This window comes from Diaporthe citri (assembly GCF_014595645.1).
Source record: "Diaporthe citri strain NFHF-8-4 chromosome Unknown scaffold_8, whole genome shotgun sequence".
Taxonomy (NCBI): Eukaryota; Fungi; Ascomycota; class Sordariomycetes; order Diaporthales; family Diaporthaceae; genus Diaporthe; species Diaporthe citri.
Window position 1 is genome coordinate 841,352 of NW_025064853.1, and position 24,120 is coordinate 865,471.

At 46.8% G+C, this 24,120-nt stretch overlaps 8 protein-coding genes across 8 annotated transcripts; 3 read left to right on the forward strand and 5 right to left on the reverse strand.

Moving 5' to 3' along the window:
- Nucleotides 1–5,530: 5,530 nt before the first annotated feature.
- Nucleotides 5,531–5,822, forward strand: INS49_014626 (uncharacterized protein; the record flags this gene model as incomplete). Its single annotated transcript, XM_043175316.1, has 2 exons — nt 5,531–5,590; nt 5,634–5,822. 2 exons carry the CDS (start codon nt 5,531–5,533, stop codon nt 5,820–5,822), a joined length of 249 nt encoding a protein of 82 aa, XP_043020273.1.
- A 1,373-nt stretch (nt 5,823–7,195) lies between these two features.
- INS49_014627 (uncharacterized protein) lies at nt 7,196–7,757 on the reverse strand (the record flags this gene model as incomplete). The annotated part of the gene is made up of 3 exons (XM_043175317.1): nt 7,196–7,203; nt 7,272–7,526; nt 7,589–7,757. 3 exons carry the CDS (start codon nt 7,755–7,757, stop codon nt 7,196–7,198), a joined length of 432 nt encoding a protein of 143 aa, XP_043020274.1.
- A 1,416-nt stretch (nt 7,758–9,173) lies between these two features.
- On the forward strand, nt 9,174–10,262 carry INS49_014628 (uncharacterized protein; the record flags this gene model as incomplete). The annotated part of the gene is made up of 1 exon (XM_043175318.1): nt 9,174–10,262. One exon carries the CDS (start codon nt 9,174–9,176, stop codon nt 10,260–10,262), a length of 1,089 nt encoding a protein of 362 aa, XP_043020275.1.
- A 331-nt stretch (nt 10,263–10,593) lies between these two features.
- On the reverse strand, nt 10,594–11,260 carry INS49_014629 (uncharacterized protein; the record flags this gene model as incomplete). The annotated part of the gene is made up of 2 exons (XM_043175319.1): nt 10,594–11,000; nt 11,134–11,260. 2 exons carry the CDS (start codon nt 11,258–11,260, stop codon nt 10,594–10,596), a joined length of 534 nt encoding a protein of 177 aa, XP_043020276.1.
- A 3,791-nt stretch (nt 11,261–15,051) lies between these two features.
- Nucleotides 15,052–16,068, forward strand: INS49_014630 (uncharacterized protein; the record flags this gene model as incomplete). Its single annotated transcript, XM_043175320.1, has 3 exons — nt 15,052–15,777; nt 15,833–15,916; nt 15,970–16,068. 3 exons carry the CDS (start codon nt 15,052–15,054, stop codon nt 16,066–16,068), a joined length of 909 nt encoding a protein of 302 aa, XP_043020277.1.
- Nucleotides 16,069–17,375: 1,307 nt separating this feature from the next.
- INS49_014631 (uncharacterized protein) lies at nt 17,376–19,727 on the reverse strand (the record flags this gene model as incomplete). The annotated part of the gene is made up of 3 exons (XM_043175321.1): nt 17,376–17,533; nt 17,620–19,152; nt 19,301–19,727. 3 exons carry the CDS (start codon nt 19,725–19,727, stop codon nt 17,376–17,378), a joined length of 2,118 nt encoding a protein of 705 aa, XP_043020278.1.
- Nucleotides 19,728–20,063: 336 nt separating this feature from the next.
- INS49_014632 (uncharacterized protein) lies at nt 20,064–20,873 on the reverse strand (the record flags this gene model as incomplete). The annotated part of the gene is made up of 1 exon (XM_043175322.1): nt 20,064–20,873. One exon carries the CDS (start codon nt 20,871–20,873, stop codon nt 20,064–20,066), a length of 810 nt encoding a protein of 269 aa, XP_043020279.1.
- A 402-nt stretch (nt 20,874–21,275) lies between these two features.
- On the reverse strand, nt 21,276–22,477 carry INS49_014633 (uncharacterized protein; the record flags this gene model as incomplete). The annotated part of the gene is made up of 2 exons (XM_043175323.1): nt 21,276–21,888; nt 22,221–22,477. 2 exons carry the CDS (start codon nt 22,475–22,477, stop codon nt 21,276–21,278), a joined length of 870 nt encoding a protein of 289 aa, XP_043020280.1.
- Between the last annotated feature and the right edge of the window lie 1,643 nt (nt 22,478–24,120).

Below are 24,120 nucleotides of genomic sequence, written 5' to 3' on the forward strand. Positions count from 1 at the left end.
AATAGCAAGAAGGGGTATATTTATTATATCTTTTTAATAAATTAAGCTTTTTTTTATAATTTTTTTAATAATATAAGCAGCTTTAATATTTATATTAACTTTAAAAATTATTTATTAGTAAAGATATTTATTATTTAAGATTAATACTTTTATTAATAATATTAAGGCATTATGCTAAATATAAATATAATAATGTTTTTAATAATTAAATATAAGCAATTTTAAGCTTTATAATATTAAGTATTTTTTATATATTTAAATATTATATAAGTTAGTAAAGTATAAGTATAATTTAGCTTAAGCTTACTTATTAAGTTACTTAATATAATATAAGTTAATACTTTAATAAGGCTATTAATATTTTATATTATAAATAAGCCTTTTTTATTTCTTCTTTATATTTAAGATATAAATAAAAACTTTCTTTTTTTTTAAAATATTATTAATAAGGTGGTTTAATAAAAAGATAGGTATTTAAAGAAAACTTTCTTAATTACTTAAAAGTAAGGATATTTATGGATTTTCTTTAATATAGGAAGTAATAATATGCTAATAATATTCCTAATAAAAATAAAGCTTTAATAATTTTATTATAGGTTTAAATACCCTTTAATTAATTGTTTTTTGCGCTTCTTTATTAATATTAATTATGGTAATATTAATCCTTTTATTTTAAAAGTAATTTTTAAGTTTTATTATTATTATTAACTTTATTTCGTAATATTATAATGTTTTAAGTTTAACCTTTAGGATAATGTTAACTTTAATTATGAGATTATTATGGATGTTATATATTTGCTTAATTTATTTATTTTATAAGTTATTAATTTGGCAATTTTTTTTAAGTTAAATGTTTTTTAATTTTTTTTTATAAAGGATATATAGGAGGTTATTTAATAGTGCTAAATAGATATTTATTTAGGACCTTTAAATTTTATTATTTATAATGCTGAAATTAACTTTACCTTAGCAGAATTTTAAAGTATTATATGAATTATAAGCATTACTTGCAAGTAAGTATTAATAAAGGTATATTAATTTATTAATAAGGTTAAAAGGTATTATGCTTTACTTTAATAAGCTTTTAATATTCTTTATGCTAAACCTTTAAGAATTTATATTAAGGAAGCTATTTTATAAATGGCTATTAAGGTAATAAATAATATAATTAGCTTTAATAGCATTATTTTAATACTCCTTATCTTTAGTATATATTTAAAACTTATAAAAGACTTTATATTAACTTTTTTAACTTTTAAGAAAGCAATAATTATTTAAAAAGCTATAAGAAAGCTATATAAAGTTTATGCTAAATAATAAGTTAATATAGCTTTAAATACTTATAATGGCTTAAATATTATAAAAGTATTAAGTTTTTTATTATAAAGTAATATATAAGTATAGCGAGAAAAGCATAATTAATAAGAATTATATAAATTGCTTAGCATTAATAAATATAATCTTATATTAAATTTTTTAAATAGCTTAATAGTTTTTTAATTAATATTAATTTAGCTATATTATTAAAATAAAAATAATAAAGATAATATTTAACTAATTTTTAATTTAAATAATGCTTTTAATAAGCCTATTTAATTTAAATTAAATTTAATCCTAATAATATTAAAATCGCTATAACCTTAATAATATAAATAGCTTAAGGAATTAAAGAATAAGTTAAAAGAAATATATCTTACTTAGCGAAAGGTTAAGAATTATAATTTTTTTTTAAAGCTTTAATATAATGATATAATTAATATTTTAGGTAATTTATTTAAGGAGTTTAATTATAAGGAGATTATAAAGTTAATTAGTAATAATGTTTTTTACTTTAAATGCTTTAATTTTAAAATATATAAAGGTATTTAGCTCTTTAAGTTATGTATTATTTATAAGATTAAGGGTAAGATTAAAAAGCTATATAAGAAATTATAGCTTATTATTGCTAAATATAGTAATAAGGATAAGCATAATATTTTTATATAATCTTTAATTATTTAAAAAGCTAGCTAAAGGCTTTTAATTACTTTAACCTTATTTCTTTTAATATAAAGCTTTTAATTAAAGCTTTAAGATATTATTTAAGCATATTCTTAATTAAAGTGTAAGCTTAAGCAATTTATTTTATATTACTTACCTTTTAAAATTTAAAATAAATACCCTTTTAAGATTATTATATAAGTTATTAAATCGCTTTATAGCATTATTAAATTTAATATATATTAATAAGCAATTTATTATAAGTTTTATTATAATGATTTAAGTATAGTTATCTTAATATATAATTTATATTTCCTAATTATAAATTAAGGAAAGGATATTTTTATTATTATTGCTATATAAATTAATAATACTTTATTCCTTAATATTTTAATATTTTTAAAGCTAAAAGAATAAAAGATTAAGAAGGTAAATATTTAATGCAAGTTAAAAGAAATACTTACTTTTAATAAATTACTTATTTTTAATAATATAATTATAAGCATTTTTAATAAAGGTACTTTATATCTTTATTAAAAGAGCTAAGGTAAGAAGATTATGCCTATTAATAGCAAGGCTAATAATTATATTTAATAATATATAAAGTAATATATATAAAAAGCATACTTTGCTTTTATTTATTAACTTAAGGCAGCATTTAACTTATTAATAATAGCTTAAATTTAAAAGCCTTTTTATAAGAATTATAATAAGTTAAATTGCTAATTATAATGATAAGCTAATAACTTAAAATGTAGATTTTAATATATATCCTTAAATTTATCTTAAGCTAAATTAATGGTTTTTATTAATAACTTATTTACTAATAATAAGGACCTTAGCTTATAAATTAGCTTTATTATTATACTTATAAATAAAATATAAACTTAATAAGCTTTTAAGTAAAATATTAAAGGCAATATTATTTATTAATCCTTAATTAAGTATTAAAAAGTAACTTAAAGCATTTTAACTTTAAAAATTTATAATATGATTAATAGCTTTAATATAGCTATAATATTAATAATTACTTTATATTAAATTACTATATATTTAAATATTATAATAATTCCTCTTATAATATATATTAACTTATATTCTTTATATAAATGCTTAATTAAGCTTAATATAATAAAAAAAAAGCGCCTTATAATTAATATTATAGCTCTTTAATAATTATATAAAAAGCGTAAAATCTTTAAAATTTATTAAATTGCTAAAAACTATAACTTAGCTAACGCCTTTATAAAGAGTGCCTTTAATAGCACTTTTTAATGCTTTATAAATATAAATAATATTATAATTAAGATATAAGGCTATATAAATTGCAATTAAGAAGATAAGGTAATTATTTAAATATAGTAAAAAGTTAAGAAAATTATAATGCATTAAAGCTTAAATTTAAATTATTAAAGCATAATTTAATAACTTATTAGTAAATCGCATTAATATAACCTTGAATATTATTATTATATTATATATTATAAGGTTGTTATATTAATATTAATGCAATTAACTTAAGTATATATATTGCGTAATTATAAAAATAAAAAGATTACTAAAGGTTTTTAATAAGGGATAATAAGATAACTTCTTTAATTAAAGGCAATGCATAGCAAAAGTATAAAAGTTTAATTTATATTTATTAATTACCTATGAATTACCTTATAATGCAATATAATTAGCTAACTTTAAATTATATTTCTTTTAAGGGTAAACTTTATATTTAAGATTTTTATAATAGTATTTATGCATTAAGGGTTTAAGTAATAAGGATTATTATTATCTTATAAGTATTTAAGTTGCTAGCTTATGTTTAATAAGCATCCTTAATTGAATTTCATAATTTAATATTTATATATTAAAATTAAAAGTATTGCTATTTATTAACTTAATTAATAATTTTTATTTTATACCTTACTTTCCCTTTATTTAAATACCTTATTTACTAATCCTTATAACTTATTAACTTCATTTACTTAACCCTTATTTTAATAATTTATTCTTTAATTATACTTTTTAATTTCTTTATTTAATAAGCAATATCAAGTATGGCAAAGCTTAGGCTAAGCTAAATTAAGAAATTTTAATTATTTAAAGATTAAATAATTATATTAATAATTTAGGGGTTTAATTTAATTTTTATTTAACCTAAGCGCTATAAGCAATAAAAGCATAAATTTATAAAATGCATTGCAAATAAAATATTTATATAATAATTATAACCTTTTAAGCTTTTTAACTTTATATAATTAAAATATTTTAATGCATATGCATACTTAATTAATCTCTTTTTATTAATTACATATTTTAATGAATTAATTAATCTTTAACCTTTTAATAATAACTTAAGCCTTTTTATATACTTACCTTTTATAATAGTATAGCGCAGTGAAATAATAGCGCATTTGTAATTTACTTATATATGTAATTAATTAATTATCTTTTAACCTTAAGTTTAATTTAACTTAATACCTTTCTTTTTTTTATACTTTTTAAAAGTGATATGCATCCATAAAATAAAGATTGCCAATGTAGGAATAATGGGTGTTGTTTATATGGAGGATTATTTGGGATTAGGCAGCTTTGGCTCGTTAGAATGCCTGGCAGGTAGCAGCCTTAGCGCTGCATATAAAATAGCTAGCATAGTTAAGCCTTTTACCTTCTTTTTTTTTATAATTAATAATAATTAACTATTATATTAACTAAACGTTGTATTGCAATACGTGACCTAGCTAATAGTTTTAAGAAAAAAAATAAATATTATTTAAAATTATATTTTTAATATAAATTTCTTTATAATTAAAGTTTTAAATTAATTATTAAAAAAGCATTTAAAAATTAAAAATACCTTATATTTTTTTATATTAAATTTTATAAAATTAAAAGCAAACTTATAATATTATTTAAAATTTTACTTATAATATAAATTATAATATAATTAAACTTTTAAAATTAATATTAAAAAAGCATTAAATAATTAAAAATACCTTTTATATATTTTTATTACGTTAAATTAAATTAAAGCAATATATGTTAAGAAATATTTAATATAATATTAAAATGATAATATGCATATAAATTTAGTATATGTCAACACGGCGGTGTCACTAGCGTGGTTTTGGCGGTGTGGAATGCAAATGAGTGTAACCAGTCAGGCAAGTTCTTGCTCGACACACAGTCATTCCAGCCGAGGAGCGTCGAGATACCTGTGGAGCCCAAACAGTGGCTGTCAGACCGTCTCCTACACACTAAGGCCGGCAGGCGCGCAGCAGATTTGATCCCTTATACGGGTACTGGAAAGGTACTACAACATTTTAGACAATAAAACTAGTGAGATAGGGTAACAATAATGGCTCAGTGTCCGCATCCGCCGTTCATACTCCCAGGAACATTCTGCCATCCACCCTGCTGGTCAAAATGCAGTTGGTTCTTGGTTTCTCCCCACAGGTGGTATGGTTTTCTCTCACAGCTTTACTTGGTTTTGTTCTGCCCTTTCGACAGCAATAACGGCAGTTGTAAAGGCAGCCATTCAAAGGGACCCAACATCATGACCAGGGTCCGCCAGGCCCAGAGCCGTGAGCTGGCGGTAGATGAGCTGGCCGCATATGTCAGAAAGCATCTGGCAACCTTTGTTGATGATCGACATCGAGGTGTTGCGCTCAATCAACAAATCAATAGCCGGCCACGGGCTGGACGGCGTGATCGGCATTAAGCTGCGGAACTGGCTGTACTGCAAGTTCGGTGTCGAGCTTCCCTTTCAGCAGCTTCTGGCAAGCAGTTTTACCGTTGAGGGGTTGGCTGAGATCATATATGAAGAGGTTAAAGGCCAAGGAAGTTGATACAAATTGGAATTGGCTCGTGGGTGCAAAAGGGGATGCAGAAGATTTTTCGACTGGGCAAGCATTTCACACCACTCATTTGACTATCCGCACATGGAGCATGCACAAGATACGTAGCAGCTCTTGTCTATCTCCTAACCTTGGACTTTGATAGATCTCACCCTTGTTGCAGCCTGAAATTGTTTGGATTTCCTTTAGAGCACAATCTTAGTCAAGAACACCCCAGGCTGGCATAGCTTTGGATTCTGTGAGAATGGAGAGATGGAGAGAGAGAGAGAGGGAGAGAGGAGGAAAGATATAAAGTATTATCCAAGGGAATTAGATAGCTTGATCAACACAGCCGCAATCGACAAAGCCAGAGCTTCTCCAGCAGGTTATATTCAAGTTGCGCATGCTGCAGACTTTGATACGTCAGGGGCAGTTACACCAGCAAGTAGTAAACTCCTTCTCAGGATCTCCTTATCATCCCTCCACCCCTCCCCAGCTCCCCCCCCCCCTTTTTTTCTTCTTCTTGTTTCCTTTCTTTCTCTTGTTTATCTTTGGCATTCAATTCTTTCCATACGCATTCTGTGGTCTGAAAGATTTCATGAATTGATGTTGTTGGGATACTACAGTCAGCCGCAGGGGTGTGGGGCTCAGTCAAAATTACGTCATCAGAATAGTTATTTGCTGAAATTTCACGTCTGCCTAGTATAGTGGTTAGTACACTTCGTTGTGGTTTCTTCAAAGAACTCGACGGTCCGAAGAAACCCATGTTCGATTCATGGGGCAGACAACTATTTTTCCAAGTGCATGTGAATCCTTTTGTTTTCACTACTATTTTGATCTCGAAAGAAGATTTAACTCTGTGCCATGATGATATGTGTGTGTGTCTTGAATGAATACTAGGAATGTCCACAGCTGAAGGGCAGGCACTGTCTGAGAAACTATCAGTTGTGGTAATTGGAATTTGGGTCCCGCTATCTATTGTCACTAGCTGCATTCATTTTGACAATTCCGGTCTGGGGAATATTAATTCCCTTCTGCATGATACTTATAAGGAACATGAGCGAGGATATTGACAAATATGGAACGTATCTCCTAGGTTCTTGTGAGCAGAGATCTTTGTTAAAAGTTTTATCACTGGCACGTCAAATTCACATTTCTCTTGAATACAATAGTCAATGTCTCCTCTGAGTGTCTCTATTTAGTGTTGCTCACTGCCACAAGCTGGACCAGATTCTAATTAGAGTGGAAGTCATGTCTGGAGGATGCTGAAACCCAATTAATTGACACAAAGGGTCAAGAGGATAATGAATGAGGTTATTCACATGCTTGTTTACCGCTCCCACTGGAACCAAGACCCAGGAATGCCTCACAGCACGCAAGAACATTCAATCAACTAATCCGACGCAGGAGCATCAGCCTTCCCTACACAATCGGTGTTCACGCAAGGCGTGCTGCACCGACCAATATGGTCTCCAGCAGGGTTCAGGCACACATTCTCCTCGCCATCAAACGGATCCCCGCTGCAGGCACACAGGAGCTCAAGCTTGACCGGCCCGGAGTACGGCTTGTCATCGTCGGCGTCGCGCTTCCTGGGGACTGCCTTCTCCGGGAGGCACACGTACAGGGCCTGCAGGGGATCTGTTCTCGTTGTGCCTGTCGCCGAGTCACAGTCGCCGCCGCCGCAGTACGCGGTGAGGATGGCGCCCATCTCAAAGTCTGCCGGAAATATCTGTGTCAGTGGTAGCTGTCATGGAGCTTGGAAGGAGGGAGGAGCCCACGCTTCTCCTGCTGCAGAATGTACCCGCAGTATGTGTATCCGACACCGCACGTAGGTGCGGATGCGTTGGTGACCTTGGCCATTGATGCCGGGTCGCCGATCTCGTTGTGCCTCAGCCCAGCTTGCACAAGTGCCACAGGCCCAAAGAGAAGGGAAATGACAGCCTTCATCTTGGTGGTGATGTGAGGGTACTTTGGCAGGGAATTCGCTGAAAAGGAGACTGGTCTGGATTTACGGCCTCAGTGTCTAGCACATATAACTAGGGATGGAAGATTATTGAGCATGACGTGCTCATGTCTTATAGATCCAGATCACCAGCCTGAGAGCAGTTGGCCTCCACAGGGACATGTCATGTCAGGTTGCATGTGTTCACAAGTTTGGCGAGCTTGGACGGCCCAGTCTCTGTGTGAAGCTGGCAGGTCTCGAGCAGGGTTTCTAAGAGGCTCAGGATGGCTCCCACCAAGGAAGCCGGGCGTCCACAACGCGTTTCCTCTCAGGTAAATGTGCCCACCGTCTGTGATGTTGAACGTGATGTTAGGCGAGCGGGATCCTTAAGGCCAATGGTCTTGAACCGTCTGCAAGGGCTGAGTAGGACGATGAGACCTTGGACATGTAAGACTTGCAACGGTTGACCGGACAGTGTTGTAGTTTGCGAGATACGACCAGTTCACAGTGGAGGTGAAGAGACCACCGAGGCCTACCACGTACTCCACGTACTCCACGTCCCACGATGTTCGACATCAGGAGTGACAGACCTGTGCTCGAGCCGACGCCCATGACGACGCTCCTGTGATGACTGCGACGACTTCGCTGGTCCATTTGGAGGGACACGAACATGATACAGTGCAACATGGAAACGGCTCAGTCTCTTTCATGTGCCATCGGTATGTCCGATGGCTGCAGGCCTAGCCATACTGCCTTTGGGCCTTTGCTCGGAATCCCCATTGTTGTCCCATTGCATGACTAAATCGAGGAAACGGCGTGTGGTGACATTATGCCTCCAAAGTCCTGATGTACCCAACGCCGAAGCAAATCAGGGCCACTCATGGTCAAAACTAGGAAAATCGATAGCAAAAGGGCGATGGCTGTAAAACAATATCCTTGAAATGTGTCACGGATGTGTAATCGTGGTGCGTATCCAGTTCCAGCGCCCGTGTAAATGCTGCATGGAGAGGATACGATATATCGTTGCAGGACTTTGTCGCACGCAATGTCAAGGCTAGTAGTGTAAGAGCTCGGGAAATGCCAGTACACCTGTGATGAAAGTTCAATGATGACTGTACAGTAAATGACAGAGAAATTGGAGAATACCACCTGCAGACAGGAAATGTGAAGTCAGAGTGACCGTCGACTCACGCTCGCTCGCCAGGGTTGGGATTTTTTTGGACCCCTCCATCGCGGTAAGCTTCCTCCTCGCCGATGCACGCCCGACGTCAAAAAGCTGGCATCTCCCTCGTCGCACAAGCCACACAGCAACAGCCTATTGGAGCCATCTTAGCTGTCAATTGAGCAGCGGACCCTTGCAAGTTGTTCATCTCACCAATACAACCTCTCATCCCGCGCAAATCCCGCAAAATAACGACACAATGGCGGCCGTGGTAGACGCCCCACCCCCGGTGCCCCTCTCCTCCGGCACGACCGTCCGCGTGGGCACGCGGCGGTCGGGCCTGGCGCTCAAGCAGTGCGAGATCGTCATCTCGGAGCTGTCCAAGACGCACCCGCACATCAAGTTCGAGACGGTGACGGTGTCGGTGATGGGCGACCGCGACAAGACGACGCCGCTGCCGAACCTGGGCAAGGGCCTGTGGACGTCGGAGCTCGAGGCGATGCTGACGAGCTCGCCGCCCGAGCTGGACATGATCGTGCACTCGCTCAAGGACATGCCCACCTCGCTGCCCGACGGCTGCGTGCTGGGCTGCGTGACGCGGCGCGAGGACCCGCGCGACGTCGTCGTCTTCCGCGCGTCCCACGGCGGCAGGTACCGAAAGCTGGCAGACCTGCCCGAGGGGGCCGTCGTCGGCACCAGCAGCGTGCGGCGGTCCGCGCAGCTGCGCCGCAAGTTCCCCGGCCTGGTGTTCAAGGACGTGCGCGGCAACATCGACACGCGCCTGCGCAAGTGCGACGACGAGAGCCTCGGCTACGACGCCATCATCCTCGCCGCCGCGGGCCTGCTGCGCATGGACTGCGGCCACCGGATAGGCCAGTACCTCGACTCCGCGAGCGAGGGCGGCGGCATGCTGCACGCCGTCGGCCAGGGCGCCCTGGGCCTCGAGGTGCGGTCCGACGACGAGGCTACGCTGGGGCTGCTTAAGGGTGTGCTGCACACAGAGACGATGCTGGCGTGCGAGGCGGAGAGGACAGTCATGCGGACGCTCGAGGGTGGCTGCAGCGTGCCGATTGGCGTCGAGACGGACTGGGTGCCTGGCGAGGATGGCGTAGGGCAGGTGTTGAGGATGAGGGCCACAGTAGTCAGCCTGGACGGATCACAAGGCGCCGAGACTGAGGTCACACAGGAGGTATCAGATGCGAAAGGCGCGGAGGAGCTGGGCCACAAGGTTGCATCAATTCTCGTCGAGAAGGGCGCCGGCAAGATCCTTGAGGCCATCAACAAAACGAGGGCGGAGACACCCGCGGCTGGGACCACGTCTGCTGCTGCTACTGCGGCGACGACGTGATGGACAGACAACGAAGAGGACTTTGGCTGCATTGCACGTTCTATTAGACCTAGATACCTTGCCTCATTTCTAACGCATACAGAGAGCAAGCAAGCGAGCCGAGAATCTTTTGTTGTCAATGCCAACCGCGCGAGGCCTGGGCCGTCCTCGCCAGCTCGAAAACGCCTATCCTTGTGCAAATGTTAAATCAGTTGCTGTTCCACCAGGTTGAACTGCCATGCACATGCCGCGAAGCCCCCTGGATGTATCTATATGTACATCACATCACATGTCCCCCATGCCCCCATGCCCCCATGCCCCTTTCCCATTCCCATCATTTTTTCTTCCCGCCTCAGTGGTCGCCCTCGGACGCCGTGAAGGCCTTGTACTCCTCGGACCCCATGAGCGCCTCGAGGTCCTTGACGCCCTCCTCGTCGACGGAGACCTTGGCGATCCAGCCGCCGCCGGCGCTGTCGTCCTCGGGGACCTTGTTGATGTTGCCGGGCTTCTCCTCCAGCTCGAGGTTGACGTGGGTGATGCGGCAGGCGATCGGGGCGTTGATGTCGGCGGCGGACTTGACCGACTCGACGGCGCCAATGGCGTCGCCGGCCTTGACCTCGCGGCCCTCCTCGGGCAGTTCCACGTAGACGACGTCGCCCAGCGCCTCGGCAGCGTACTCGGAGATGCCGATCACGCCCGTCTTGTTGTCGGCCGACAGGTCGATCCACTCGTGGTCCTTGGTGTACTTCCTTATGGGGTCTGTTTGTAGCAAAGCACGAATCTGTTAGTCTGGTATTTTTCTCTGTAGACGAGCGACAGGAAAAGGGCTGACGTTGAAAAAACAGTGGCCGGCCGGCTTCGGCGCTGGGGGAGGAGGGGGGGAAGACCGTACTGATAGCTGTCACGGAGAAGGACCTGGCCGTGTTGAACCTGTGGATTGGGCGGGCGGCAGTCGTCTGACGGAAGGCTGAGAGGGCGGATGGTCTTGCGACCCGCATGCAGCGTGCGACTGAAGCCATGGCGGTGACAATTTTGACGAACCTGGACAGAAGGGATGAGGAGGGAAAAAACAAGAGGCAATGGCGCTGGCGATTCGGAGCACGATGAATCGTTCCTGTCTCCCGACGAGTCGCCGTTGCCGTGCCTCTGATAGCCGGGCGCCGATTGGCATTTCAGCGCTAATGCATATTAGGTAAAGCGAGACCGGCACATGGCCCTAACCCGGACTTGGCTGCAGGAGGGGGGTGGGTGTTAGGGAGGCGGGAAGGGCATGCGGTTTGTACTTGCTGTGTGTGGAAAACCAAACGTTTGCCCCCCCCCTACAAATTTGACTTAGTCGGCCCCCCCCGCATATAAAAAGCCTCTTCGCGCGCGCGCGCCAACGCAGCGTATTCGCGTCTTCTGCATACTCTCAAAATGTCACAACCTCCTCCAACCAAGCGCGCCCGCGTAGCGTTTTCGCGCCCTCTTCGCACATGGTGCGCACCTTGCATTTCTCGCCTCTCTCGCGATCACTCACATCGCTGTCACGACCAAAAGGGCGCAGGAGGGCGTTGCGCTGCGTGTGCACGTGGTAATCGCAAATGCAAACCTCTCCCTTTTATTGCAATTGAGCCTCTTCAAGAAGCACTTCGTTTATGCGATAATAAGCAGACGGAGGAAGCAAACCAAGCAATTCAAGCGATTCAGCGGCTTCTTCGTCAACCAATTCAAACACCAGAAGTTCCAATTGGAGGAGATGAATATCTAGCACTTGCAAGGCGCGCAGTGGATGCCTTTGAGCGGCTTGCACGCGCTATGGAAATACTTGCGGAGGGCGAAGAGGAAGAGGAAAGTAATGGGGAGGGAAATTGAGGAGGAAAGAAGCAGCGCAAACGCTGCGTAGTCGCGCGCGCGAAGAGGGCTTTTTTTTGTGCCCGGTGGGGGGGGGCGACTGAGTCAAATTTGCAAGGGGGGGGGGTAACGTTTGGTTTTCCACACACAGTGGCATTAGAAGGGCATCGCTCCCACGTCGAATCCTCACAGCGAGGAGGTTAGAGATGACTGGATGAGTTTTGTGGTCTGACGGCTGTTCCTGGATCCTTTGCACTGTCTAGAAGCCATTTGTTCAATAGCACTAAGCTACCTGACTTTTCCCAACACCAGGTCGCAGTAGTCCGAATGAGACCACTCGGCCGGCTGCCGATTGAACAAGACAAGTTGTTCAGCGTGCCCCTTTCATGCGCACTCAACGATGTGGGCCTTTGACATTATCTACCGTCTGGACATACTATTACTGCCAGGAGCTAGGATGGAAGTTTGGGTGAAAGTCGTATCGTCCGTTGCAATGTCGTGCATGACCCGAACAACTTGGAAGTTCTTAAGATATCCAGCTATGCATTCTAGCACTTTGTCATATTTGCATGCTAGACTTTCCTACAGGGTAAACCGTTGGTGCGGATAGGCACAGGCAGACAAAGGCCCAGGCCTACGAGGCTGACGAGATGCGATGACGATTTGATGACTTGGTCGAGGTACTCGGCAAACGTGATTGAAACTTCGTCATCGTAATGCTTAGCACAAGCCCGCCCCGCCCACTGTTAGCCGTCTAGACTCTGGACTGTGGGCTTCCGGGACGCCAGTGGGAAGCTTCGAGGAAGACGCCAGAGTACCGGGCGAAGGGTTGTTCACGAATGAGCATTTTAACAGAAATTTATCGTCCTGCGGTCTCTTCGGTACGCCAGCACGGGTAGTCCATACTCGTCCCGTGGCTAGAGAAGGGGGATTGCGATATTCGGCCGTGATATAGACATTCTGGAAGGCGGGAGACAGGCATGAGCTGTCGAGGAGGACGCGGCGCATGAAGGAAACGGTCATGGACAACGCAGCATGGCCATAGTGGTGTGCCATTAATAATTGGCGACGGTGATTCGGTTTCCCATAGTCACAGCTATCCGTCCATCCATGCACTCTGTGCAGTTGGTGCTGCTGATGCTTGGCTGGCCGTTTTTCGGGCCCCTCTGCTCTGGTGACGGCTTCTCACCGCCAGCTGTTGCTGTTTCATGAGGTCAGAAGCTAGAGACACAGAGCAATCGGATGATGGAGAGGAGGCAGATAGAGTTACGAGGATGTGTTGTGTGTGATCAGCCTGCGCTGTAAATCGCCTGCAGTAACAAACACGCCTCGCATCGCATCGCGTCGCGTCGCCCGTGCCTTGGTCCACTCCGATCTTCTTCTCCCTTCAGCGTGCAGCAAGCTTGTCGCGCTATGAACTCCTGGGCCACTTGACCCGAACAGCCCGACCCCTCAGTGGAGCCCCGTCCTGGTCTTGCGGTCCACAACGGAGCCGTGCCATTGGGTCAAAGCTCAGCACGACAACACAGGGCACGGGGCACAGCATGCAGTGCAGCACAGGTCAGAAAGAGTTGCAGGGTCAGGCCAGCCACGAGGGGTGCTCCGCGGTGTTTACTCGTGTCCAGGTAACCTGGGAGATTGACCTGGCTTGCTTGCCCAATATCCCGTCCCAGAGTCGAAGCGAACTGGATCCGAACCAACTTGTTCATTGCCAACCTCCAAACACACTGGCATCCGGCATCCGGCACACGGCATCGATGATAGAGAGTCGACCCGACTGACCAACACCCACCTCCACACATCGAACCTCGAGCCAACGTCGATCCTCCTCTGCCTGGGCCAGGCAGGACTGACGGAGGGACTGGGTCCCAACTCGAGAGACGATCTCAGCCGGTGCCCACCAGGCCAGGCCACCCTGCTGCTCCACGATCCACCGCCCACGGTCCATGATCCACCGTCTTCTGTCATGGTCGCCAGCGCATCCGACTGCTGATTATTCCATTCTTCTTGAGGCTTCGAATCCGTCCCGCACCCTGTCCCGCACCCTGTCCCGCACCCTGTCCCGCACCCTGCGCTGCGCTGCGCTGCCCTACCTGCCTGCCCTGCGCCCGCATCGCCGATAGCTGCGCCCACTTGGCCCCAGTCCCAGTCGGTGTGAGCGACAGTGACGCTGACCCCGACAAGCCGACAACTGCCAGCTCTCTGCAGACTGCAGCACCCTTCAGCCTTGTTTTTGCCTTTCTTCCCGTACAAGAAGACCCCTTCGAGCCCGGCCTGCATCTGAGATCGACCACCCCGGCAAATCCATACTGTATGTGTCTGTACCTGAAAGTCCCCAAACGGGCTTATCCATGTCGCATTTCAGCCCACGCTGCACCACCAAAACTCCCCGTCACCAATCAACCCTCCCACATCCTCCCTCTACCACCTTGGACTTGGCCCTCGACCTCAACCTTGATCTTGCTCACGCCCTCCCGTTCCAACTAACTGAACTCTGACCAGAGAGAAAGAGAGAGAGAGAGAGAGCCAGCTGAGCACCGTCCAGCGGCTCCCTTCCGCTTCACACGCCCTGCCCCATCCCCCACCTGCGTTTAGGTCTCACTCCCAGTAAGACAGCCGTCTGCTTCATGAAGCCGCTGCTGGGATAAGGCCGCCCTCCCTTCCTTGAACCCCTCGGTTCCAGTTCGCGCTGCTCCCCAACTCCGTCACCACCCTTCCTTGACCCCGACGCCGGTGACAGCCGCCGCACAATCACCACCGCCAACCTGGGTAAGTCAACCCCCGGCGCTTAGGTCGCCGCCACCCTTCCGAAACAATGCGCTTCCAGGACGCAACCCTCATTAGACTGTCTCACTTCGGCACACCTACTCCCGCCCGCCGCCCCCTTCACATCTGCTGACCCGACCCCCCTCGGTCAGATTCATCATCAACAATAACGGCAGGGTCCCCAGCCCACTTGTACCACGCGACAGACATTATGGACGATCAGCCGCCCGTGGACGGCCAAGAGGACACTCTCGGCGGCATCGAGGGCTCCCCGAACATGGCCGGCGGACATGGCTTCGAGAACGGCAACCACCGTCCACACCCGTCGCAATCATTCGACTCAGCCATGGCTGATGCACCCTACTCCCCAGACGAAATGGACCCTGCAGCACGGTACACCACTCCTCCCATCCCACAGAATGCCCAAGCAGGCTCGAATATCTCCAGACCGCCCTCACAGGTGTCCAGCCAGGGCTATGGGGATCGCGCGTCCGCAGGCGTTCCCTCAGAGCCAGGCGCCGCAAACGGCCGAAACCATGTCGTGATAAAAGTCGGGATGGTGGGAGATGCGCAGATCGGCAAGACGTCGTTGATGGTCAAATACGTCGAGGGCAGCTGGGATGAGGACTACATTCAGACGTTGGGCGTCAACTTCATGGAGAAGACAATCAGCATCCGGAACACGGAGATCACATTCAGCATCTGGGACCTGGGCGGACAGCGCGAGTTCGTGAACATGCTGCCTCTTGTCTGCAATGATGCTGTCGCCATCCTTTTTATGTTCGATCTGACGCGCAAGAGCACTCTGAACAGCATCAAAGAGTGGTACCGCCAAGGACGTGGCTTCAACAAAACGGCCATCCCTATCCTGGTCGGCACCAAGTACGACCACTTTGTGAACTTCCCACGTGAGGACCAGGAGGAGATATCGAATCAGGTACGGATGCTTCGTGTCAACCACAGTTACCGGCCATGGCAAGGCTAACATCGAGTACACAGGCGCGTCGTTTCGCAAAGGCAATGCGCGCGCTGCCCTGATTTTCAGTAGCACTAGTCACAGTATCAACGTGCAAAAGGTTCGTGCTTTTTCGCAACCAATGTCAATTCTCAGGGTGCTAATTGGCTGCAGATATTCAAGATTGTGCTGTCCAAAGCTTTCGACTTGAAGTGCACAATACCCGAGATCGAGAACGTCGGCGAGCCACTCCTCCTCTACCAAAACTGCTAGTCATAGCCCGCTTGCGTCGCTCGCATGGGCAGACATTATTTGGCCGCCGCAATTCATCTACATTCATGGAGGGCGCCACCACAGTCATCTCGCTCGACTACGTATCCAAACCACTCATCGCACGAGCGCAGCAAAGTACTCCATACTTGTCGGAACTTGGGTCGCAACCGGTTCTCTCTTCGCCCTGGTCATGCTGTGCACCCCATTGAAAGATGAAATTATATGGCTTCTCTGAAGAGTCAGAACACAAGGCACAATGATGCGTATACATTGAGTCTCTGTGCGACAGAGCCACCGAGCTGGAGGGGCAGAGAGGCATGTACGAGAATGTATTGCATCGGCAAGGATCAGAGCAACTGTTCCATGGAAGGAAAAAAGAGCGCGTCGAAAGATTTGCTCCAGAGCTGTAATCGCATGTATGCTGCCAGGGGGAAGAGAAGAGACACAGGGCTGATTGATTCACATAAAGCATTAGGGTTGTTTTCTCGGTATTGGTACACCGGACGGAAACTGGACTTCTGATTTGTCGCTCGGGGTCTGATTTTCGCCTTTCCCTTTGTTTTTGACTTTTTGCTTGCGCAATTTGGAAGTTAAGGCGTGAAAGAGCTGCAAGGAGCAGAAATATCGACCAAGGGGCGAATTTGCAAAACGGGGGGTTTGCCTTGGGGCCCTTATCCCGGGTTATCATCACATCACATCACATTCATCCCGTAATTTCCTATTTCAACAAACCATCAACACACAAGAAGCAAGCCTTTGGGGTCCAAGTGGGAGCCACGCAAGACCTACCGTTTTTTTGTTTCTTTCAATGTACATTACAAGAAGAGCATTGGGCCGCGACACGCAGTTCCGCGCATGCCTTTAACCTCCACCACTTGTCAGATCAAGTCCAGCCAGTCGAATAAAAATGTCATTGAAAGAAAAATATGAGCTGTTGCTACATGCTTGTTAATTGGCAGGCAATGGATGATTTGATGCTCGACTTTCAGCCACAAATCACAGAAATGTGCGTAAGACGAGTGACCAAGCCCAACTGTGCCAGCTCATAGGGAGAAAGCAACATCATCTTGTCTGTATTACTCCATTTGTACAGAGCCGTATTAGTGGTAGTCGATTTAGGAGATTCGTTGTAAGACTAGTCAATGCGACTGAAGAAAAGTATGAGACCACCGTTTAACCGTCCCTGCGCAAGTCAAGATTCATCCACCCATGGATACCTGAAGAGAAAACTGGCCGACGCCCGTACCTCTTGTATGCCCAATCCCACTCAGAGTTCCGTATTCTCCATAACGCCAGTGTACAAACACTCAGCCCTGTGCCTGACCCTCCGTATTCCCTTCCGCCTCTGGAGCAGCCGGCTGGTCACCAGGAGGGGCAGTAGCATCAGGAGTGGCGACGGCGGCAGGGGCCTGCCGCTTGGGGAACATCCTGCCCCAGAAGCCGCGGGCTGGAGGCGCATCTAGTCCTTGCGAGCCCGGGTCAGTCAAGACGAGTAAATAAGCAAGATATGGCCATGCCACGAAGTGGACATGGGAGTCGCTCAAGACGTACCAGCAGCCTTATTCTCCTTGCCCGACTCGGCCGGCTGCTCGTGGCCAAGCTCCTCCGGCGCCCGGTCGGCCGAGTTCACGACGGCATTGAGGGAAGCCACGAGGTTATTGTTATTGTTGTTCTCAGCCCCTCCCTCGGACGCGGACGAGGACGCCCAGTTGCCAGGCATGGTAGCCGGGTCCGGACGCGGCGACTTGCGAAAATGCGCCGTCTCGCGGATGATCTCGTCGGCATCGATGATGTGCGTCGCGCGCACCTGGCCCGACGGCGACAAGATGCGCACGTCGCGGCTGATATCGTGCTCTTGCCCGGCGGGGACCAGCGCTGCGATTATCTTGTCGCTGTCGAGGTCGTGGGCGGCTGGCGTGGGCGGAGGCGGGAGGATCGTGTCGTTGGCGAGGCTGTGCGCCCTGGCTGCCTTTGCCACTGCGACCTTCTTGTCCGATTCGAGCGTGTGAGGCAGGAACGCCTTGGCTCGCTTGACGATGGGGTCGTCCAGAAGCTCGTGGGAGAGGATCTGGCGTGGCCCAGACACGACAGGATCGCCCTCGAGGAAGTGGCCAGGCGCGGGGGCTGTCGTGGGGATCATGGAATCTGCTGAGAGGCGGTGTTCTTCAGGGGCTGGCTTCAACTGAATCATCTGGTCGTGCTCGAGGATATGGGAAAGTCGTGCCTTGTCAAGAGGTACAATGTTGTCCAAGTCCAGATCGTGTGGCAGATGGGATGGCTTTTCGATGAGGAATGTGTCTTCCGACAACGAATGTACTCGAGCGTTGGCAGGTATTTCTACGATCGACTGTCCTCGCTCTAGTCGGACTGCGGGGATAGCTTCCTGCGCGCCGTCTGCTTCTTGTGTGACTTTGTCTGCCTCGTCTTCCGGCTGCGGGCCTACAGGTACCGGAGGCTCGTTCTCCCGATCTACTTGTTTCCCCTTTCCTTTCTGACTCTTCTTGAGCCGGCTTCCGAGTTTGGTCTTCGGCTTCTTCGGTTGTTCGTCCTTGTTGGTGTTCTTCTTCTCTCCGACGGCAAGGGAGGAGAGCTTCTCTTCGTCCTCCTTTGACTCAGGAGCAACATCAGTGCTCAAGTTTTGGGAAGGGCTGATGGTCGTCAGGAGACCCGGTTCAGGTGCCTTTTCAGCCTGTTCCGAGGCCTTCCTCGTCAACAAGTCTCTGAACCGATCGACCAAAGAGACGGCTCTTGGCTTCCCGTCTTGGAGCGCATCCTCTAGCACCTGTGGCAGGTCAGGTTGAGTGAGCTGTTCAGGCAGTGGCAGATCAAGTTGAGGGAGCTGATCCGGTAGCATCTTCTTCATTTCCATGGGCAGTTCAGACACGTATTGCTGGGCCTTCTGCATGGTATCTTGGTGAAGCCTCTTTCTGAGTTCCTCACGTATCCGTACCTCGGCCAGGTTGCGCAGATTGGTGGCATTGTGGGCGACGACGTTCAGCGCCTTGTTGCCCTCGTGCGCTGCCAGATTGTAGAAGAGACTGATCGCCTTCGTCTGCTTGGTCGCAAAGATCCCGCCGCCAAACTCTTGGAACACCAGTCAGGTCAGTTCATGCCGTAGGTAGCACTATCTGTCACGAGGCAGACTCACAAAGCAATAAGATGGTGACAGCTGCGTAGCCACAGCAGGGCCGATTGCAAGCGTTGAATTCGTCCTCTTCGCCTAATATCTCACCGACACGGTCCATTTGGGCTTTGTCCAGCTCATGCCTGATTTTGCCGTAAGTGATGCACGGGCAAAACAAGCCCTCGATGGCCTCAGACTTGTCCATGACCTTGAGAGCGCTCGACCGGTCGAGCTGGAACGTATCAGGAAGTGCCGCCATTGCGCTGCCAACGATGCCATTATCAGTGGCCACAAAGTCATGGAGTTTGGATGGCGACCCCGCCTGGAGATTTTCGATGCCCTTTACGGCCTTGCGGAGGTCGTCGAGAGGGATGGCACGCTTTCCCTTGTCGCCGGTGCTGCCAGCACCGAGATCCAGCGAATCGTCGCCTTCCGCTGGGTTGACTTTGGGGTCGAGATCCTCGAGGGGAATCGATGGACCAGCGTGGTCCCCTGGCCCTGGACCTGCGAGACTTGGATACGTTGTGGAGAACATGTCGAACAAATTGTTGGAAACGAGTTGCGCTTGGATATTGGTATGAAATGCAGAGACGGATGAAGATAGGTTTGACGGTAATCACCTCCGGTACAAAGCGGATAGGAAGAAGACTGTGACCGGAGAAGAAGGTTGTGTTGTTTATCTTATGAGCAGCGTGGCAAGGGTTCTACTGCAACTCTGGCAGACTCTGCAACAACGACCCGGGTGTGCTGGTAGATGGCCTAGATAACAGGAAGCCGCACGCTGGCGGGTGAGAGGCCCACGAGGCATCCGCCTTTCTGGTCAGGGTGAAGGTACAAATGACCGATCTGAGAAAGTGCCACCCACGCCCCTTCAAAGCGCATCAGTCCGCAGCTGGTCCGCGAAGAACTTCATCATCGGCAACACCTCTTCCTGGCTCGAGGGCATGGTGCTGTCCTTTTTGTTCCACTTGACATCCTGCACGTTGGAGAACTCCTTCTTGAGGACATCGACGGCATCCTCATCCACGGTGTCGCATGACTTGCCGCGGCAAATCAGAACTGGCGTCTCTGACTTGGGCCTCGCACTGAGCGATGGGATCATGGACGGCGGCAGGTCTCCTCCGATAGACACGACACCCTTGAACGCCTTGCCTGTCTCAACAGGCTTCCCATCCTTGTCCTCCTTCACCTCCTCAACCTGAGGCCCCTCACGTATCTTAGAGGCCAGGCCCAATGCCAGTGAGCCTCCCTGTCCGTAGCCGAAGAAGAGGACGTCAGACAGCTCCCAGCCGCACTTGTCCACCAAGGTCTCCCTGATGAGTCTGTTGAGAACAAGATCTGCCGCCTTGGTGAACCCGGGGTCGGCATCCAGTCCACCCGAGCTTCCCAGGTTCAAGTCGTCGCCCCAGTGGAAGTTCCTGGGTGGGCCACTGTCAAGCGGCAACCCAAGCAAGGCTGGCGGCAGCGGGCTGGTGCCTCGCACTGAGATGCCGAGAACGCCTGGAAGGTTGATGCTCTGCGCAAAACCGGCGAAGGGCGCGTCCGTGTCGCCAAGACCGTGGAAGAGGATCAGGATGGCGGTGGTGGACTCTGGCGGCGAGGGGAAGTGCAGAGACACGGTCAGGTCTGGTTCCAAGGACTCGAAGTCCTCGGCCTTGGGGATGCGGATGCTTGGCGCCATGATGTCCGGTCTTTGAGCCAGTAATTCAGACTGGTTGGGTCACGATGGTTTGATGTGCTGGGCCGGAAGCGAGTGCAAAGGTGTCTCGAATAGCTAGCTGTGTTGAAAGTTGGGCCTGCCCAGTGTTACTTGCGTCACTTTGGTTGGGCCTTGAAGCCTAACCCTGATGTCGTTGTGACGGTGCTGTCTTCAGATGTGAGGTGCTCAATTATTTCGGCCCAGGCCATCACAAGTGATTGCACACCTCCAAGCCTTCTTGTGCATTGTCATTGGGTGGGCAAGGTCATGAATTTCAATAGCCAGCGAGTGTCACCATATTGGCCACAGCAGCAGCAGAGCCACGGAGTTCAGAAGTCTCGCAGAACTCGCGCAGCGGTTACACAGGGAACGGATTCTCGAGTTCTAGCGGTCATTGAATCTTATATTCATGCTGGCACACTCTAATCTATCTACTATGCGTTCCTCGACTCGTTTTTGGGCTTCTTCCATTTCCTCCTGTACAAAATCTTCCAGTTCTTTACGAGCCGTGTACGTCTGATCCTCGACCTCGGAGTAGATCGTGGCTCCAAACTCGTGCCGGAGATCGTATAATTGTTTTTCGAAATCATCTGCCTGTTCCTGCAGACGTTCTTCAACGCGATGGAGAATTCGCCCCTCTATCTCCCGTATTACCTCTTTGACCAGCTCAGTCTTCACCTGGTCTTTGAGCTCGGCTTTCACGTCAGCCCTGAGCTCGCTCATCAACTCTGCCTTCAGCTCTGCCTTCAAGTCGTCCTTGAGAGCCTTAGCAAAGGCCGTCTTGTCTTCGATGGCTTTGCTGTCGTCTTCCCGACACGGCGTGGCACTGGCTTCTGAGCTGGTCCTCCGCCGCTTTTTCCCCACGGGAGTATCCGTTACAAAGGGAGGACTAGGTCCAATATCTGCGTACGGTGGCGGGGATGCCTCGTTGCCAGCAGGGCCTGGAAGGTCTAGGCTGTCGAGCTCAACAACCTGCCCGCCTTTACCACCATATAAACTAGTTGTATCAGCAGCATGCTTGTTGCTGGCGAGTTTGACATCCGCAGACGCGTCTCCGACCGTTTTGTCGGCGGTAAGATCCCCTCCTAACACAGCCGTACACAATGAAATCAAACGTCTCCTGGAAACGGTTCGGGCAGGGAGGCAAGCTGAGATAGAGAACCTGGTGGCCCGAGATAGAGCCCAGAGACCGTTGAGCGGATCATCTGATTGCTGGTGCTGTGATTTGATATCGTAATCCGGTGGGAGAACTAGCGTGCCCGGTCGAGTCAAAGAGAAGTGCCAACAGACGGTGTTCGATCCAAGCTTCTTGCTCATAGCCTCATCGACATTTTCTCGTCTTCCAGAGCAATCGTCTCAACTCGTTCGGGAGCAATGTGGAGCCAGGCAGCTGTTGTCCTTTTTGGTCTCCCGCCAGTTGCCTTGAACGTCACCGTGGCCCGTAGCTTGAAGAATGCGGTGCTAGTCGACGGATCGTGAAAGATATGGAATCGAAGGGCTTCGAGATAACGGAACGCCCCGTTTTCGTGAGTCCAGGAAGCAATGGCTGGTTGAGCAGTAACATCAATGAGATCCGAGGAACTCATGATGCACAAGGCCGATCCGGTCGCTGGAGTGCAGGGTTGCGAACTGGACGGAAGGCGAGGCCTGGATGTGGTCAGCTGGAGGACATTCACGGCACACAAACCGCGAGAAGACTCTGGCCCCTGTATTATATCACCTGTTACGATGAAGAACAGGATCCCCGCCCGCCCAGGCTTCTGGTTGGCAGAGCAGCCTTGACTCCTTTTGAGGTGGTCAAATCAATCGAGACGACAGTATGAGAGCCGGAGAGACGAGGGCACCGTTCCCGCATGTCTCGCCCAGCACTAGTTCAACAGCATCCAGTACGGCTATCACCAAGGCCCTGGGTCTTCCACTGCCCGTAAGCAGTGGTAAGAAGCCAGTCGCGTCTGGTCTTGGGCGCGCGTCACCGGTGCCATCGACGCTCAGCGCTGAGCAGACATGCGCGGTCACCCGCCGGTGCGAGTACCTTTGAACTGGGAGCGCTCATGTGCGACGTCGTCCCATAGTGGTGTTGTGTGAAGGGATGATATGGAATGGAGTGGGAGATGCAAAGTCTCCGTCGTAGATGAACAGGCAACGATCGGAAAACAGGGAGGTTGGGAGTCCTTGGCGCTAAATTTCTTGGCGGGCCACGTGATCAACTCACCATCTGCGGTGTGGTTGGCTCGCCCGAGATCAAAGGAGCCCCGCAGGACCTCGTCCCCAACATCGTAGGCCACATCCACAGGGGAGTCATCTCACTCCAAACCTACAGCATACATGTACCGTAAATGAAGCCGAAAAAAGTTACCACATCTTGCCTTTCAACAATTAATATGGTGTCAAAACTAGATTTGTCATTCTGAGGAATTACATCATGTAAATGCAGAGATTGTCATTTCCATGTCTTTCAAGGCTGACATTTATTGATGCTCACTACTCAACCGTACTTGATTGCAGGCGCTGTAGCGTTGAGCTGCATGTGCTTACATGTATGGCGATGATGCCAGGGAAGCACCTGCGCAGGGTTGTCGAAGATTCTCGGTGTTGAGGATGATTGAAACCAGGAATCTGAGCCAACATAGCAACTGTTCTACGACTGTGGAATAATCATCATCTAGACCGGACTGAAAGTGAGATGTCGTGCTGGCGATGAATTCCATAGATTCAGGTAGCCCTGAATTGGAAAGCTTCCGCAAACACTGGACGGCTAATTGACGAAGACTGTCATTTTCCTCGAGGCCGACGGTCGTTGGCGTGGGCACAGAAGGCGAAGAACGAAGTGGGTTCTTCCAAGGTGGTCGACCATCAGGACCCCAGTCTTTGAAGCCGCGGCAAAGTTTGTGATTGATCTATCACTGTTTCCAGGGAGTGGAAAGCTAGCTTCCCAGGTTGTAGCTCTATTTCGTCCAGAAGGGGCTTGAGCCGCTGGTTTTGTTCGGAATCTATGGTGCCTATGATCCCATAGGAGTGTTCTGTTCCTGGTGCATGCGCGAAAGTTGATCTCAACCTCTCAAGCAACTAAGAATGTATGTGTCTGTTGTATAAGCTTTCGAATTCATGGATCTTGAAATCCGAGTAAATTGTGGGGTCCCTGAAAGTCTGGGTCGACAACCTTGTGCTAAGCCAAGTACTGATCATTTGGTTGAGCTTGAAGTACTGATCGACGGAGCAAGCCAAATCT